At 43.9% G+C, this 13,640-nt stretch overlaps 1 protein-coding gene across 1 annotated transcript in view; it reads left to right on the forward strand.

Moving 5' to 3' along the window:
- Positions 1–13,640, forward strand: part of PLEKHJ1 (pleckstrin homology domain containing J1) — a 51,250-nt gene that overhangs the window by 27,705 nt on the left and 9,905 nt on the right. The window contains exons 3-4 of the mRNA XM_040323268.1: positions 4,968–5,034; positions 12,960–13,050. Coding sequence (XP_040179202.1) covers positions 4,968–5,034; positions 12,960–13,050 — 158 coding nt within the window. The remainder of the gene's footprint in view (positions 1–4,967; positions 5,035–12,959; positions 13,051–13,640) is intronic.

Consider the following 13,640-nt stretch of genomic DNA (forward strand, 5'->3'; position numbering starts at 1 on the left):
GGGGGAGTTTTGACCTGAAATGGACAGACGGGGCCCTGAAGTACCTCGGTACTTACATACCGCCGTCGTTTGCCAGACTCTTCCAATTAAACTTCCCACCACTCCTTACGACGGTAAAGAACTTACTTGACCAATGGAACGGGGGCTTACACTCATGGCTGGGCCGCTGTAACATCCTTAAGATGGCGGTACTGCCGAAGTTCCTATATCTCCTACAGGCCCTACCGATATGCATTCCGGGTGACTTCTTTAAACAAGTACACACCGCCTTCACCAGATTTTTGTGGGCAGGGAAAAGCCCCCGACTAAGCAGGAAGACACTCTCACTCCCGAAAATGCACGGGGGCCTGGCAATGCCTGACCTCCGTGCCTATTACCAGGCGACCCATCTCGGGAGGCTGGTGGACTGGTGCCGCCACGCCGAAACCAAGCTGTGGAACAGGAGCAGAGCAGAGTTCCACTTCGGGGGGCGCCGTGGTGCGCGACGGTGCTGCCTCCAGAGTTGAAACGGCATCCTCTGATAGGGGCTACGGTTAGGGTCACATCGCAACTACTAACAAAACCACCCCTTGCGACACGCAACTCCCCACTGAGACCGGTATTGGGACACCCCAGCTTTGAACCGGGACTCCAGGACGGGAAACTCCTTGAACTACGCGAGGCAGGCTTTAGCCAAGTGTCACATTTTAGTGACAGGGGTAAATGGAAGACAGCTGCAGAGCTGATGGACCCCATGGGCCCATATAAATTGGACTACATGAGAGCACTTCAGCTCGGACACTTCCTGAGCAGTATGACACCCCCTGACGCCATACAGCAACCGCCCACGACCCTAGAGGAGATCTGTAACGGGACCGGGGTGATTTTGCACACCCTATCCCTGATGTATGCCATACTGAATACCCCCCCTGAGGGCAGCCCAATCCCATGCCTGCTTAAGTGGGAAAGGGACTTGAACTGTGTATTCACGACAAACAAGAGACAACGTATACTTGAACTTACTCATAAATCGTCCATATGCTCCAGAACCCAAGAAACGGGTTATAAAATACTTACGAGGTGGTACAGGACCCCAGCATTATTGAGCACTCTCTTCCCGGGAGCGTCGGACCTTTGCTGGCGCTGCCTGGAGGAGAAAGGTACCCTTGTACACATTTTTTGGTCCTGAGCACGGCTGCAGGACTTCTGGAGAGGAGTCCGGCAGGTAACCCAAAGGTTTACTGACCGAGTGATACCGGACGACCCGGCATTCTTCCTGCTACACGCGACAGACACCCCAACCAAGATTTACAAAAAGTCGGTGGTACGCCATCTGGTAGACGCGGCTAAGGCGTGCATCCCACTCAACTGGAAATCCCAACACCCACCGACCCTCTCCCTCTGGCTTAAAAAAGTGGACAGCATTAGTCGGCTGGAAGACCTTATCCTCACTAGCCAAGACAGACAGGAAACCTACAAAGACACCTGGCAGCTGTGGAACATCTTTAAATACTCCACTGAGGGCCAGTCCCTCCGAGGGGAGCGAACAGATGATGTAGCTGCAGCTGCACCCCAATAGACACTGGCCACACACCCTTGGGAACCCCCCCCCTCCCCCCCCCCTCTGTGCCTCCCCCGATATTCTTCCTCTCCTTATCTCTGTACTATTATGTTTCTCTTATCTCTGCTTCTTTTCAGCTCTATAAATAAAAAATGGAAGGGAGGCCGGGCTGATGCGGCCTGGATTGCCAGGACGGACCCCCAGGGCGGAGTCATACAGATCCCCTGTAGTTATAACCACATGCCATGGACACATGAGCACACGATGGTCTAAGTCCTCCACCCACTATACTAACCTCTTCATGTTGAAATGAGATGACACACGGGGGGAAAATGGACAAATACAATTCCGGGAAGGGCCCCGAAGAGGGCTTTGCTATGTTACATTGGGACGTATGTATTATTTTGCCCTGCTGTACATGCTGTTAATCAATGATTCTGTATTGTGGGCCGTGAAGGCCGGTCTCCGTTATAAATAAAAAATTTAAAAAAAAAAAAGATATATTCTTACACAAAATTCTATATAAAATGGCATCTTATAGTAGTCATCTGAAATGTACAGCTGATATGATACTCACTCACCGCTGGAAAGAGCGCTCATCCGCAGTGATACCTAGGTGGAGATCGCGTGGAGATCGTCAAAGACTGACAGTTTCAGCAAGCCGTCTGGTCACGCCTAGATGCGTTTCGTCATTATGTCTTTCTCAATAGGCGCCTATTGAGAAATTCTATTGGTTTAGCAGGGGCCAGACAAATTTTGATCAATGTATGGGCAGTCTGGTTGTACACAAGTCGATTAATCGATTGATTTGTGCACAACCAGACTGTCTGTTTTTTCCCTGAAAGATCAGTGGAACCTGCTATAGCAGGCAACACTGAACAATTTATTCTGACAGTGGGGAAGGCACCCCACCATCAGAACACAATAGTGCAGAGGGAGTTAATCCCCCCCATCCGCATTGAGTGTGTGAATCCGCTTTTTTATTAGTTTAATAAACCCGCACGTGCAGAGCCCACCAGGAAGTCGGCACTGTACAGCGCTAATCACAGTCAAACATTTTTCCTGATCTGCGTCTACAGAGATTGAGAAATTGCTCACTGCCTATGATTAGCGCTGTGCAGTGCCAACTTCTTGGCGGGCTTGGCACTTGAGGTTTGCGAACACGCCTGAGCTCATCCTTAATTAGAAGTTAGTCGGAGTTCCAAAGGATGGAAGAAGCTCTGGAGAAATCCTGGAGGCGAGCATGGGAGGAGGTGACAAGGAAGCTAGAGAGCAGGAGGTCTTGGGAAGACCGAAGAGTGCGGCTTGGCTGACATTTTGAGATCAGGCTGGTGATGTAGCTGGGGGCAGAGTTGTGGTTGGCTTTGTAAGCTATTGCTAGTACTTAGAATTTTATTCACTGGGTGAGTGGAAGTCAGTGGAGGGATTGGCAGAGAGGGGTAGCGGACACTGAACGGTTGGTTAGGTGGATGAGTCTTGCAGCAGCATTCATGAACTAAAGGGGGACAGCCTATGTAAAGGTAATTCATTGAGGAATGAGTTGCAGTAATCGAGGCAAGAGATAACCAGGAAGTAAATTAGAAGCTTGGTGGCGTCATTGGTTAAAAAGGGGTGTATTCTGGAGATGTTGCAGAGGTTCAGTCGGCATGATTTGGACAGGGATTGGATGTGGGCCTGAAAGGAGTTACCCCTAGAACCCTGGCATGTGGGGATAGACTGATAGTTGTGCCATTGACCTTGACAGAGAAGTCATGGGAAGGGGCATGTGGGAGAGGAAATATGAGCTTAGTTTTAGATAGATTGAGGAAGTGGTGTGACATCCAGGCTGATATATCTGTTAGTAAATCAGTGATGCGTGAGGAGACTGATGGGGTGAGCTGAGGGGTAGATATATAGATTTGGATGTCATCAGCATAAAAATGGTAGTGGAAGCCATGGGAGGCTATCGGCTGACCCAGGGAAGAGGTGTAAATTGTCCAAGGACAGATGCTTGGGGGAACCCAAAGGTAAGAGGAGTAGGAGAGAAGGAAGTAGTTGTACGTGACACTGAAGGTGCAGTGAGATGGGTAAGATTCGAACCAAAGGAGAGTGCAGCCACAGAGACCAAGCAAATAAAGTTTTTTGAGGAGGAGGGGGTGGTCAACGGTATCAAAGGCAGCGGAGAGGTTCATGAGTATACGTATTGAATAGTGACCATTGGTTTTAGCTGTTGGTAAGTAGTTTTTGAGTTTTAGGAGAGCAGTTACTGTTGAGTGTTGCAGGTGAAATTCAGACTCAAGGGGATCAAGAAGGTTATTCTCAATGAGGTGGTCACTCAGCCAGTTGTAGACTAGACATTGACGGAGCTTGGAGGCAAAAGGGAGTAAGGAGATGGGTTGTTAAGATTAGTGAGGTCCAGTGAGGCCTTTTTTGGTATGGGAATGACTAGTGCATGTTTAAGGTTGGGGAAGAGGCCAGTAGAAAGGGAGAGGTTGAAGATATCAGTTAAAAAGTGTAGGCTGGAGCCAGAGTGTGACCGTAGTATTTAAGATTCACAAAGCCCCCCTCCTCGCATCACAGCCTCCCTTGCAATCGCAAGCATCACCTTGCTTTACAGCACCCTTGATGTTTCAAAAAAATCACTTCTCACATCATAGCCCCCCCCCCCTTTACAATCACATAGTTACATAGCAGGCAAGGTTGAAAAAAGACACAGGTCCATCAAGTCCAACCTATGTGTGATTTTATGTTGGTATTACATTGTATACAAATCCCCCCTCACATCACAGCCCCCCATTAAACCACAGTCCTCATTGCAGTTACAGCTCTCTCCCATGGACAGTCCTACATTACCAAAAGGCAGGGGGTTGGAGGCATGGCAAGGTTGAATCCTCGTCTGTGTGTACTCCTACTTCCTGCCACTCCTGCAGTTAAACTCACAAGTAGGGAGACACGGCAGGTCTGCTGAGGGTGGGAGCTGCCCAACTCTTCTTGTTAACAGAGGAGTGATTGGTTGCTGTGACCGCATTGTGTCCTAACAACACATCACCTGCTTGTCAATTAAAAAATGTGGGCAGCTCCCTCCCTCTGTGTAGATTTGCTGTGCCTCTGCTCTGAGTTTAACAGCAGGAGTGGCGGCAACAGGTAGGCGAGTACACACAGACGAGGAGTGCATCCGGGCTGCAAAGTGGCGCAGCTGCAGTCTGGAGTGGACTGTCGCTCGGTCCGTGTCTGGTCCTATCATTTTCTTTGGGCTTCTTTCAGCATTTAAAGTTCTTACATTTGGTGCAGGTGGTAGGTATTCTGTCTCTGAATAGTGTTCCTGGAGGACTGCTGGAAGTGACTAACTTACTGTATATTATCTCTATTTAAACAAATGCATGTTTGTTACCGTTATCAAGCTCAAATAATCCACCTCTGAAATATTGCACATGCTTTTGTTTCTTAGCCCATTGGAGCACTTCTTTTAGAGCACTGCAGGGTGGCCAAAGAAGAGGAGAAATGCTTCTCAATACGTAAGTGTCCTAGTTTACTAAGCAATTGGTTTATCTCTTAACTTTGTTAGGTTAGTTTTTACAGCTGAAAGTATATGGGAGTCAGAGAACAATTGTAGTGGCAGCAAAAAGGCTCACAAACGTTAGGAACCTGATGTTATTTTATTAATTTTTTACGCATTGACTACCTGCTGCCTCGGAGGTATCTATGCTTACCTTGGCATAAATTCAAAACATAAATTGTGTTATGTTTAACTAACTCTTCCTCTATGGACTAGAGCATTTTTTACATTCTGCTATGGGCCTGTTTGTATGTATGGAGCCACATTTCTGGGCACACTCCCAGCTGGGACTAGATTTGGACTCCCTAAGCTGTATGTGTCAATAGAAACGCATAACCTCGTAGACTAGCATGGAAAGGCACTTTCCTGCTCCTTCCTCCCACACTGGCAGCTGCTTGGAGAATGTAACTGCCTCCTATTAAGTACTCATGCTTAAGTGCACATGCTTCCTGACTCAATGTTTGGGGTAGAAGCTCTGAGGAAACAAGCCAGTAGAATTGAAAGTCCTGAAGGGCAATTGCGTGGACAAAAATGTAAACAAGTAATTTACTGGGGAATGCATTGTTTTGTTGATCTGAATGTGCAAGGCTAAAATACACTGACATAAAAGAAGAGGATTTTGGGACTTTATATGAGACACATGAAAGGAACCGGATAAGGGATTAAAAAACAAGTTTATTGAACAAGTGTAGCAAAACCTATCCACTTGCATATACATCAATATGAATGATTGGTATTTTACACACCTATAACTCAATGCAGTACATCCTATATACCGGAGTAACAATATGACATCATGAGCCATTAATGCTCCATACAAAAATCATTTAAAAAAGCAATGCATGACATAAAATACATCATATATTTAAGAACATGGTTGCATCGGGAATTATACCATCTCATCAGGAGCACATGCATAAACCATATCTATAAAAAAAATTGAAGGCCAATATGATTTAATGTTAAACCTTAATGTTGGAGAAAGTAAGTAAAAAAAGTAAACAAAAGGAGCCAGGAGGAAGGAAAATGTTCTTCCCCTTACTGACATGTAGACTCAAGTATAAACATATGGTGCTGAGTGAATAGGGACCATCTTGAGCATGGGTGCTCAACCTGTGGCTCTCCAGCTGTTGCAAAACTACAATTCCCATAATGCCTCAGCCTTTGGGAGACATGCTTGTACCTGTCAGCGGCTTGCAATGCCTCATGGGAATTGTAGTTCCGCAACAGCTGGAGAGCCACAGGTTGAGCACCCATGATCTTGAGTGTCTATCCCGGGAGCTGTGGTGGTATGGACCCCCAAATGAGGGACAGGCCCAAAACCTCCCAAAGGGAAGAGAATGTCCATGCTGACATCACTGAAGTATGCAGCAATAGTTTCACAGTGTCTGTAAAACAATATAATATGCGTGTGTAGCTATGCTTGGAATAAATGGTGAATACCATAATAAAGTAGAACCATAGTAGATGGTGACTAGACACAAGAAGCAAAGTAAATGAAAAAAATGTGGGTGAGTGAAAGCCGCTAGAAGGAGAGCAAAATAAAGCAAGGGTGAACAAATTAGGTGTTTGCATGGAACCCACCATGCAATATCCCAAAGTTAATGAAAACGAAAAATTAAAGAAAGTGTACAAGTGAAATATCAGGGCCGTTGTAGCAGAAACAGAGACACGCTCTCAATGCATATACCTGTACGTTCCCCATGTCGGAAGATCTGGTACGAAAGTAGTGTGCAGTCAACCCACATACAGCAGGATGGACAAATAAGATCGAGAATGTTTATACACATCCGGCCTGTCTTAAGGTTCTCCCACCAGCATCACACTGGCATGATTCCAAGGGAGGAGCGCCCTCGCTGGAGCGGCGGCCGCCGCCCTCAATTGCATAGGTAAGCATGAACCAGCCAAGGGGATGGAAAAATGTGCAGACGTAGTGATGCCAAAGAGGCATCATGCAAACTGCATAGTGCGTGGCACCAATGTACAACAGGCTTGATCCGCCCAAACCCCTGCACATCCATCACAACAAGGGGGAGGGCACCCGGAGCACATCGCAGCTCCTGGACATGACCGGCAAAAGGATAGCCCTAAAGACTCAGACCACGGGCAGATAAAGGAATCTACTTATTTATACATAATTTCTTTATCTGCATGTGGTCTGAGCCTTTGAGGCTATCCTTCCGCCTGTCATGTCCCGAACCTGCGATGCGCTCCAAGCACCCTCTCCCTCATTGTCATGGACGTGTGGGGGTCATTAAGGTGAAAAAAAACGAACCTTTACAACCCCTTTAAGATGGCCTGAATAGCTAATATGAATAGATAAAACATAAGTGCACAATCCAATAATAAAGTACAATTGTGTTCATAAGTGGCAGAATTTATGATTTCTTAGCCATTTTTCAGAGAATATGAATAACACATAAACATTTCTTTCTAGTGTTTGTCTAAAGCCATTTATTATCAATGAACTATGTTTACTATTTTTAATCACTTGCTGCCCACCATATAGCAAAATGAAGGTGACAAAGTGGTTCTGTCACCCTGATCGGACGTCATGACGTGATCAGGACAACTAGCCGGCATGCAGCGCAGCGATTGGTGGTATGGCGTGTCAGTCTGAGGTAAAGTCTTTGACAGAGACTCTTTGCCACCTGATCAGCCGTTTCCAATCACGGCTGATCACAGTGTAAACAGGAAAAGCCGTTTATCGGCTTTTCCTCACTCGGGTCTGTCAGACGTGAGTAGAGGAGAGCCAATCTGTACTGATTGATTATCAGTGCAGCCCCCCCGAGGATGCCCACAATGGACCACTAGGGACGCCACCAGAGATGCTCACCACTAGTCACCACCAGGGATGCCAATCAGTGCCCACAATGGATGCCAATCGGTGTCAAATAATGCCTGCCAATCAGTGATGCCCATCAGTACGATTCATCAGTGCTGCCATTCAGTGCCTATGTGTGCCCATCGGTGCCACCTATGTGTGCCCATCAGTGCTGCATATCATTGCCTATTGGTGCCACCTCATCTTTGCCGCCTTATCAGTGCCCGTAAGTGCAGCCCCGTCAGTGAAGGAGAAAACGTACTTATTTACAAAGTTTTGTATCATAGTTGTTTCTAAGTTTTTTGTAAAAAAATGTTTTTTTAATTTTCTGTCTTATTTTTTTATTTGTTCAGCAGAAAATAAAAATCCCAGAGGTGATCAAGTACCACCAAAATAAAGGTCTATTTCTGGGAACAAAATTATAAAAATTTTGTTTGGGTACAGTGTAGCATGACAGCGCTGAAAGCTGAAAATTGGTCTGGGCAGGAAGGGTGTATAAGTGCCCTTTATTGAAGTGGTTAAATCAGAATGGCAATAGAAACTACCCAAATGACCCTGATCAAAAGTTTACATGATTTTTGCCTGATGACATGCACACAAGTTGGCACAAAGGGGTTTGAATGGCTATTAAAGGTAACCATCCTCACCTATGATCCTTACATCTTTCATCCAGTGCTGCACTGACGTTTCTGGATTCTGAGTCATGGGGAAAGCAAAATAATTGTCAAAGGCTCTACGGGAAAAGATAGTTGAACTGTATAAAATAGGAATGGGATATAAAAATATATCCAAGGAATTGAGAATGCCAATCGGCAGTGTTCAGACTCTAATCAAGAAGTGGAAAATGAGGGGTTCTGTTAAAACCAAACCACGGTCAGGTAGACCAACTAAAATTTCAGCCACAACTGCCAGGAAAATTGTTTGGGATGCAAAGAAAACCCACAAACAATTTCAGGTGAAATAAAGTAGTCTCTGAAAACATGTGGTGTGGCTGTTTCAAGATGCACAATAAGGAGGTACTTAAAGAAAGATGGACTGCATGGTCGAGTCGCCAGAAGAAAGTTATTACTACGCAAATGCCACAAAGTATCCCACTTGCAATACGCTAAACAATTCGCTTTTTGGCCACAACCATAAACACTACATTTGGAGAGGAGTCAACAAGGCCTATGATGAAAGGTACACCAATCTTATTGTGAAACGTGGAGGTGGATCGCTGATGTTTTGGGGATGTCTGAGCTATGAAGGCACAGGAAATGTCATCAAAATTGATGGCAAGATAAATGCAGTATGTTATCAAAAAATACTGGAGGAACATTTGCATTCATCAGCCAGAAAGCTGCGCATGGGATGTACTTGGGTCATTTGGGTAGTTTCTGTTGTCATTATGATGTAAAAAGAGTAAACACAGTTGATTGATAATAAATGGCTTCAGCCAAACACTAACCATGAGTGAAAGAAAAGTTTTTGTGTTATCATTTATATTCTCAGAAAAATGGCCAAGAAATCATAAATTCTGCCAGGGTATGTAAACTTATGAGCACAATTGTACAAATAATGTGAATGCAAGGATTCAAAAACAATGGGTGTCCATATGAAAAAACTGAAAATAAATAAATCACCATTAGTCGCTCTTTCATACAAAATCAGCACCACTTACCAGAACAGTTGGATCTCACATTATAGAGATCAAATGCACTAATGCAAATGTCAGCGAACATGGATAAACCTCTCCCCAAACTCCTCCAAACACTGCTCCCCTCCAATGGAACTAGGCTCTAAAATGAAGGCTCTCTCGTAGAAATGGATCATCTGTCCCTGGGTTGTCTCTGATGCATAGGATAATGGAAGGAAGAGGCTTCATGACGTCAAGGAATGCTGCTCGAAACCCTGGGTGGATACGTCACCATGTATCAGCCTGTTGGCAAGATTCATGACTGTGTTACTACTGTGATTTTCACAGTTTTCTTGAATGTACGTGCTACATATTTTATAATAAATATAACGTATATTTACGTTATAAAGTACTACACCATTTTTCTACACACTACTTTAGTACCAGATCACTTGTTCACTTTCTTTCAATTTGTGTTTTCATTAACTTTGGGTTATCGCATTGGGGGGTTCCATGCAAACAGCTCATTTGTTCACCCTTGCTTTATTTTGCACTCCTTCTAGCGGCTTTCACTCACCCACGTTTTTTCATTCTTTGTTTCTTGTGTCTAGTCACCATCTACCATGGTTCTACTTTATACCGATACTTTTTTTTAAATGTGTCCCCAAATGCAGCCATGTCCCCCACATAATGCAGCCATGTCCCCCACATAATGCAGCCATGTCCCCCACATAATGCAGCCATGTCCTCCACATTCCAGCCATGTCCTCCACATAATGCAGCCATGCCCTCCACATTCCAGCCATGTCCCCCACATTCCAGCCGTGTCCTCCACATTCCAGCCGTGTCCCCCACATTCCAGCCGTGTCCCCCATACCTTGATGCCGCCGTTAATCAGCGTGCGGGGAACAGCTTTCGTTTGAATAGCTGTATCCCCGCCGCGTATAGACACTCCCCCTTGCGCGGGATTGGACAGATCATCCGTCCCCGCACACTGATTAACGGCGGCGTTGGCGGCGGGGGGGGGGGGGAGTATTCTATTTTAGTATCGGGGGTATTTGCGGGAGTACGAGTACTCCCGCAAATACTCGGTATCGATACCGATACTGGTATCGGTATCGGGAAAACCCTAGTATTCACCATTTATTCCAAGCATAGCTACACATGCATATTATATTATTTTACAGACACTTTGTAGCTATTGCTGCATACTTCAGTGACGTCAGCATATGGACATCCTCTTCCCTTCGGGAGGTTTTGGCCCCGTCCCTCATTTGGGGGTCCATACCACCATGGCTCCCGGGATAGACACTCAAGATGGTCCCTATTCACTCAGCACCATATGTTTATACTTTGAGTCTACATGTCAGTAAGGGGAAGGACATTTTCCTTCCTCCTCGCTCCTTTTTGTTCCCTTTCTTTCCTTACTTTCTCCAACGTTAAGGTTCAACATTTAGATCATATTGGCCTTCATTTTTTTTTTTTTATAGATATGGTTTATGCATGTGCTCCTGATGAGATGGTATAATCCCAAAACGCGTAAAGATGTTCAAGATGCAACCATTTTTTTAACCACTTAAGACCCAGACCATTATGCAGGTACTGCGCCGCTTTAACTGACAATTGCGCGGTCGTGCGACATGGCTCCCAAACAAAATTGGCGTCCTTTTTCCCGACAAATGGAGTTTCTTTTGGTGGTATTTGATCACCTCTGCGATTTTTATTTGTTGCGCTATAATCAAAAATAGAGCGACAATTTTGAAAAAAAATCTATATTTTTTGCTATAATAAATATCCCCAAAAAATATATTAAAAAAATTTTTTCCTCACTTTAGGCCGATACGTATTCTTCTACTTAATTTTGGTAAAAAAAAAAGCAATAAGCGTTTATTGATTGGTTTGCGCAAAAGTTATGGCGTTTACAAACCGGGGGATAGTTTTATGGCATTTTTATTAATGTTTTTTTTTTTAGTAGTAATTATCGACGATCAGCATTTTTTTTTTTTCGTGAATACGACATTATGGCGGACACATCAGACACTTTTGACACATTTTTGGGATCATTGTAATTTTCACAGCGAAAAGTGCTATAAAAATGCACTGATTACTGTGAAAATGACAATGGCAGTAAAGGGGTTAACCACTAGGGGGCGCTAAGGGGTTAAGTGTGCCCTAAGGGAGGGATTCTTACTGTAGGGGGCGTGGCTGGACGTGTGACATCACTGATAGTCGTTCCCTATAACAGGGAACAGATGATCAGTGACACTGCCTCAGAGAAGAACGGGGAAGGTGTGTTTACACTCACCTCTCCCCGTCCTTCAGCTCCTGTGACCCGATCGCGGGACACCGGCGGCGATCGTGTCCCGCGGGCGTGGTCACGGAGCTTCGGACCGTGTCGCGAGCGCGCCGACGGCGGCTCAAGAGACCCACGGCTGGGCACTTAAAGGGCAACGTGTCTGTGCCCAGCCATGCCATTCTGCCGATGTATATCGACGTTAGGCGGTCCTTAAGTGGTTAATATATGATGTATTTTATGTCATGCATTGCTATTTTAATTTTTTTTGCAATAATGGCTCATGATACCATACCATAAGTGCCATATTTTTATTCCGGTTTATAGACGTACTGCATTGAGTTATGGGTGTGCAATCATTAATATTGATGTATATACCGGTGGATATGTTTTGCTACATGTACTTATTTAATAAACATGTTTTTTAATCCCTTATCCGTTTCCTTTCATGTGCCTCATGTGAAGTCCCAAAACCCTCCTTTTATATGAATAGGGATGGAGTAACCTTTTTTCCGGTGCTTCATTTAAAGTCCCAAGCTTTTTCCTTCTTAATCAATATAATACACTGACAGTTTAGTACTATTTTAGATAAAAAAAAAAAAAAAAAATCCCTATATAGTTTTTTTCAGGAAACCAATCTTTCTAAATTTTATTAGTCAGGTTGCCTTAGCTGACATCATATGCAGATCAAAGCTCATTCTGTTGATCTGTGGATAAATGAAACGGAGCACATACAAAAATAACAATGTTACTTTTTATCTCTGTTGCGCTTGAACTTTTTTTTTTTTAAACACAGCCAGGATTTGTTGGCAAGTTTTAATGGGGGAGCAGCAGACTGGATGACGGGCAGTACAACACATATCCTGTGAACTTCAATGAAGTGGTGTGTAGCATGTCCAATGTCAACAACTGGTTGAAGTACATCTATTGTGCAAAATGATCACTATTATATATTCCATCAAATATGTCCATATCACATTTGGTTATTATTTTTCAAACTATGCTCCTAATACTGATTTCTTTTAGCTTATATTCAGACTGTGAATATGGCCATCAACTGCCCTGGATGTACTAAATCGTTATTTTATTTGTGAATGCAAGAAGTGCGTGGTTTATATAAATATATATTCATTTTTTTTTTTTTGTTCTCAGACTTCATTGATGAGTCAGACAGGAAATATATGTTTGAATGCAGTAATCAAGAACAATGTGATGAATGGGTACAAGCATTAAAAAATGCAAGGTGAGTTTAACCACTTGCTTACTGGGCACATAAACCCCCTTCGTTCCCAGGCGAAATTTCAGCTTACGGCACTGCGTCACTTTAACTGACATTTGCGCGGTCGTGCGACGTGGCTCCCAAACAAAATTGACGTCCTTTTTTCCCCACAAATAGAGCTTTATTTTGGTGGTATTTGATCACCTCTGCGGTTTTAATTTTTTTGCGCTATAAACAAAAAAAGAGCGACAATTTAAAAAATATATTTTTTTTTTTACTTGTTGCTATAATAAATATCCCAATTTTTTTAAAAAAAAAAAACTTTTTTTTTTCTCAGTTTAGGCCGATACGTATTTTTCGACGTATTTTTGTAAAAAAAAAAAAAAAAAAATCGCAATAAGCGACTGGTTTGCGCAAAAGTTATAGCGCCTACAAAGTGGGGAACAGAATTATGATTTTTTTTTTCATTATTTTTTTTTTTTTACTAGTAATGGCGGCGATCTGCGATTTTTATTGGGACTGCGATATTGCGGCGGACGTATCGGACACTTTTGACACAAATTTGGGACCATTCACATTTATACAGCGATCAGTGCTATAAAAATGCACTAATT

Source organism: Rana temporaria, chromosome 1, assembly GCF_905171775.1.
Source record: "Rana temporaria chromosome 1, aRanTem1.1, whole genome shotgun sequence".
Lineage (NCBI taxonomy): Eukaryota > Metazoa > Chordata > Amphibia > Anura > Ranidae > Rana > Rana temporaria.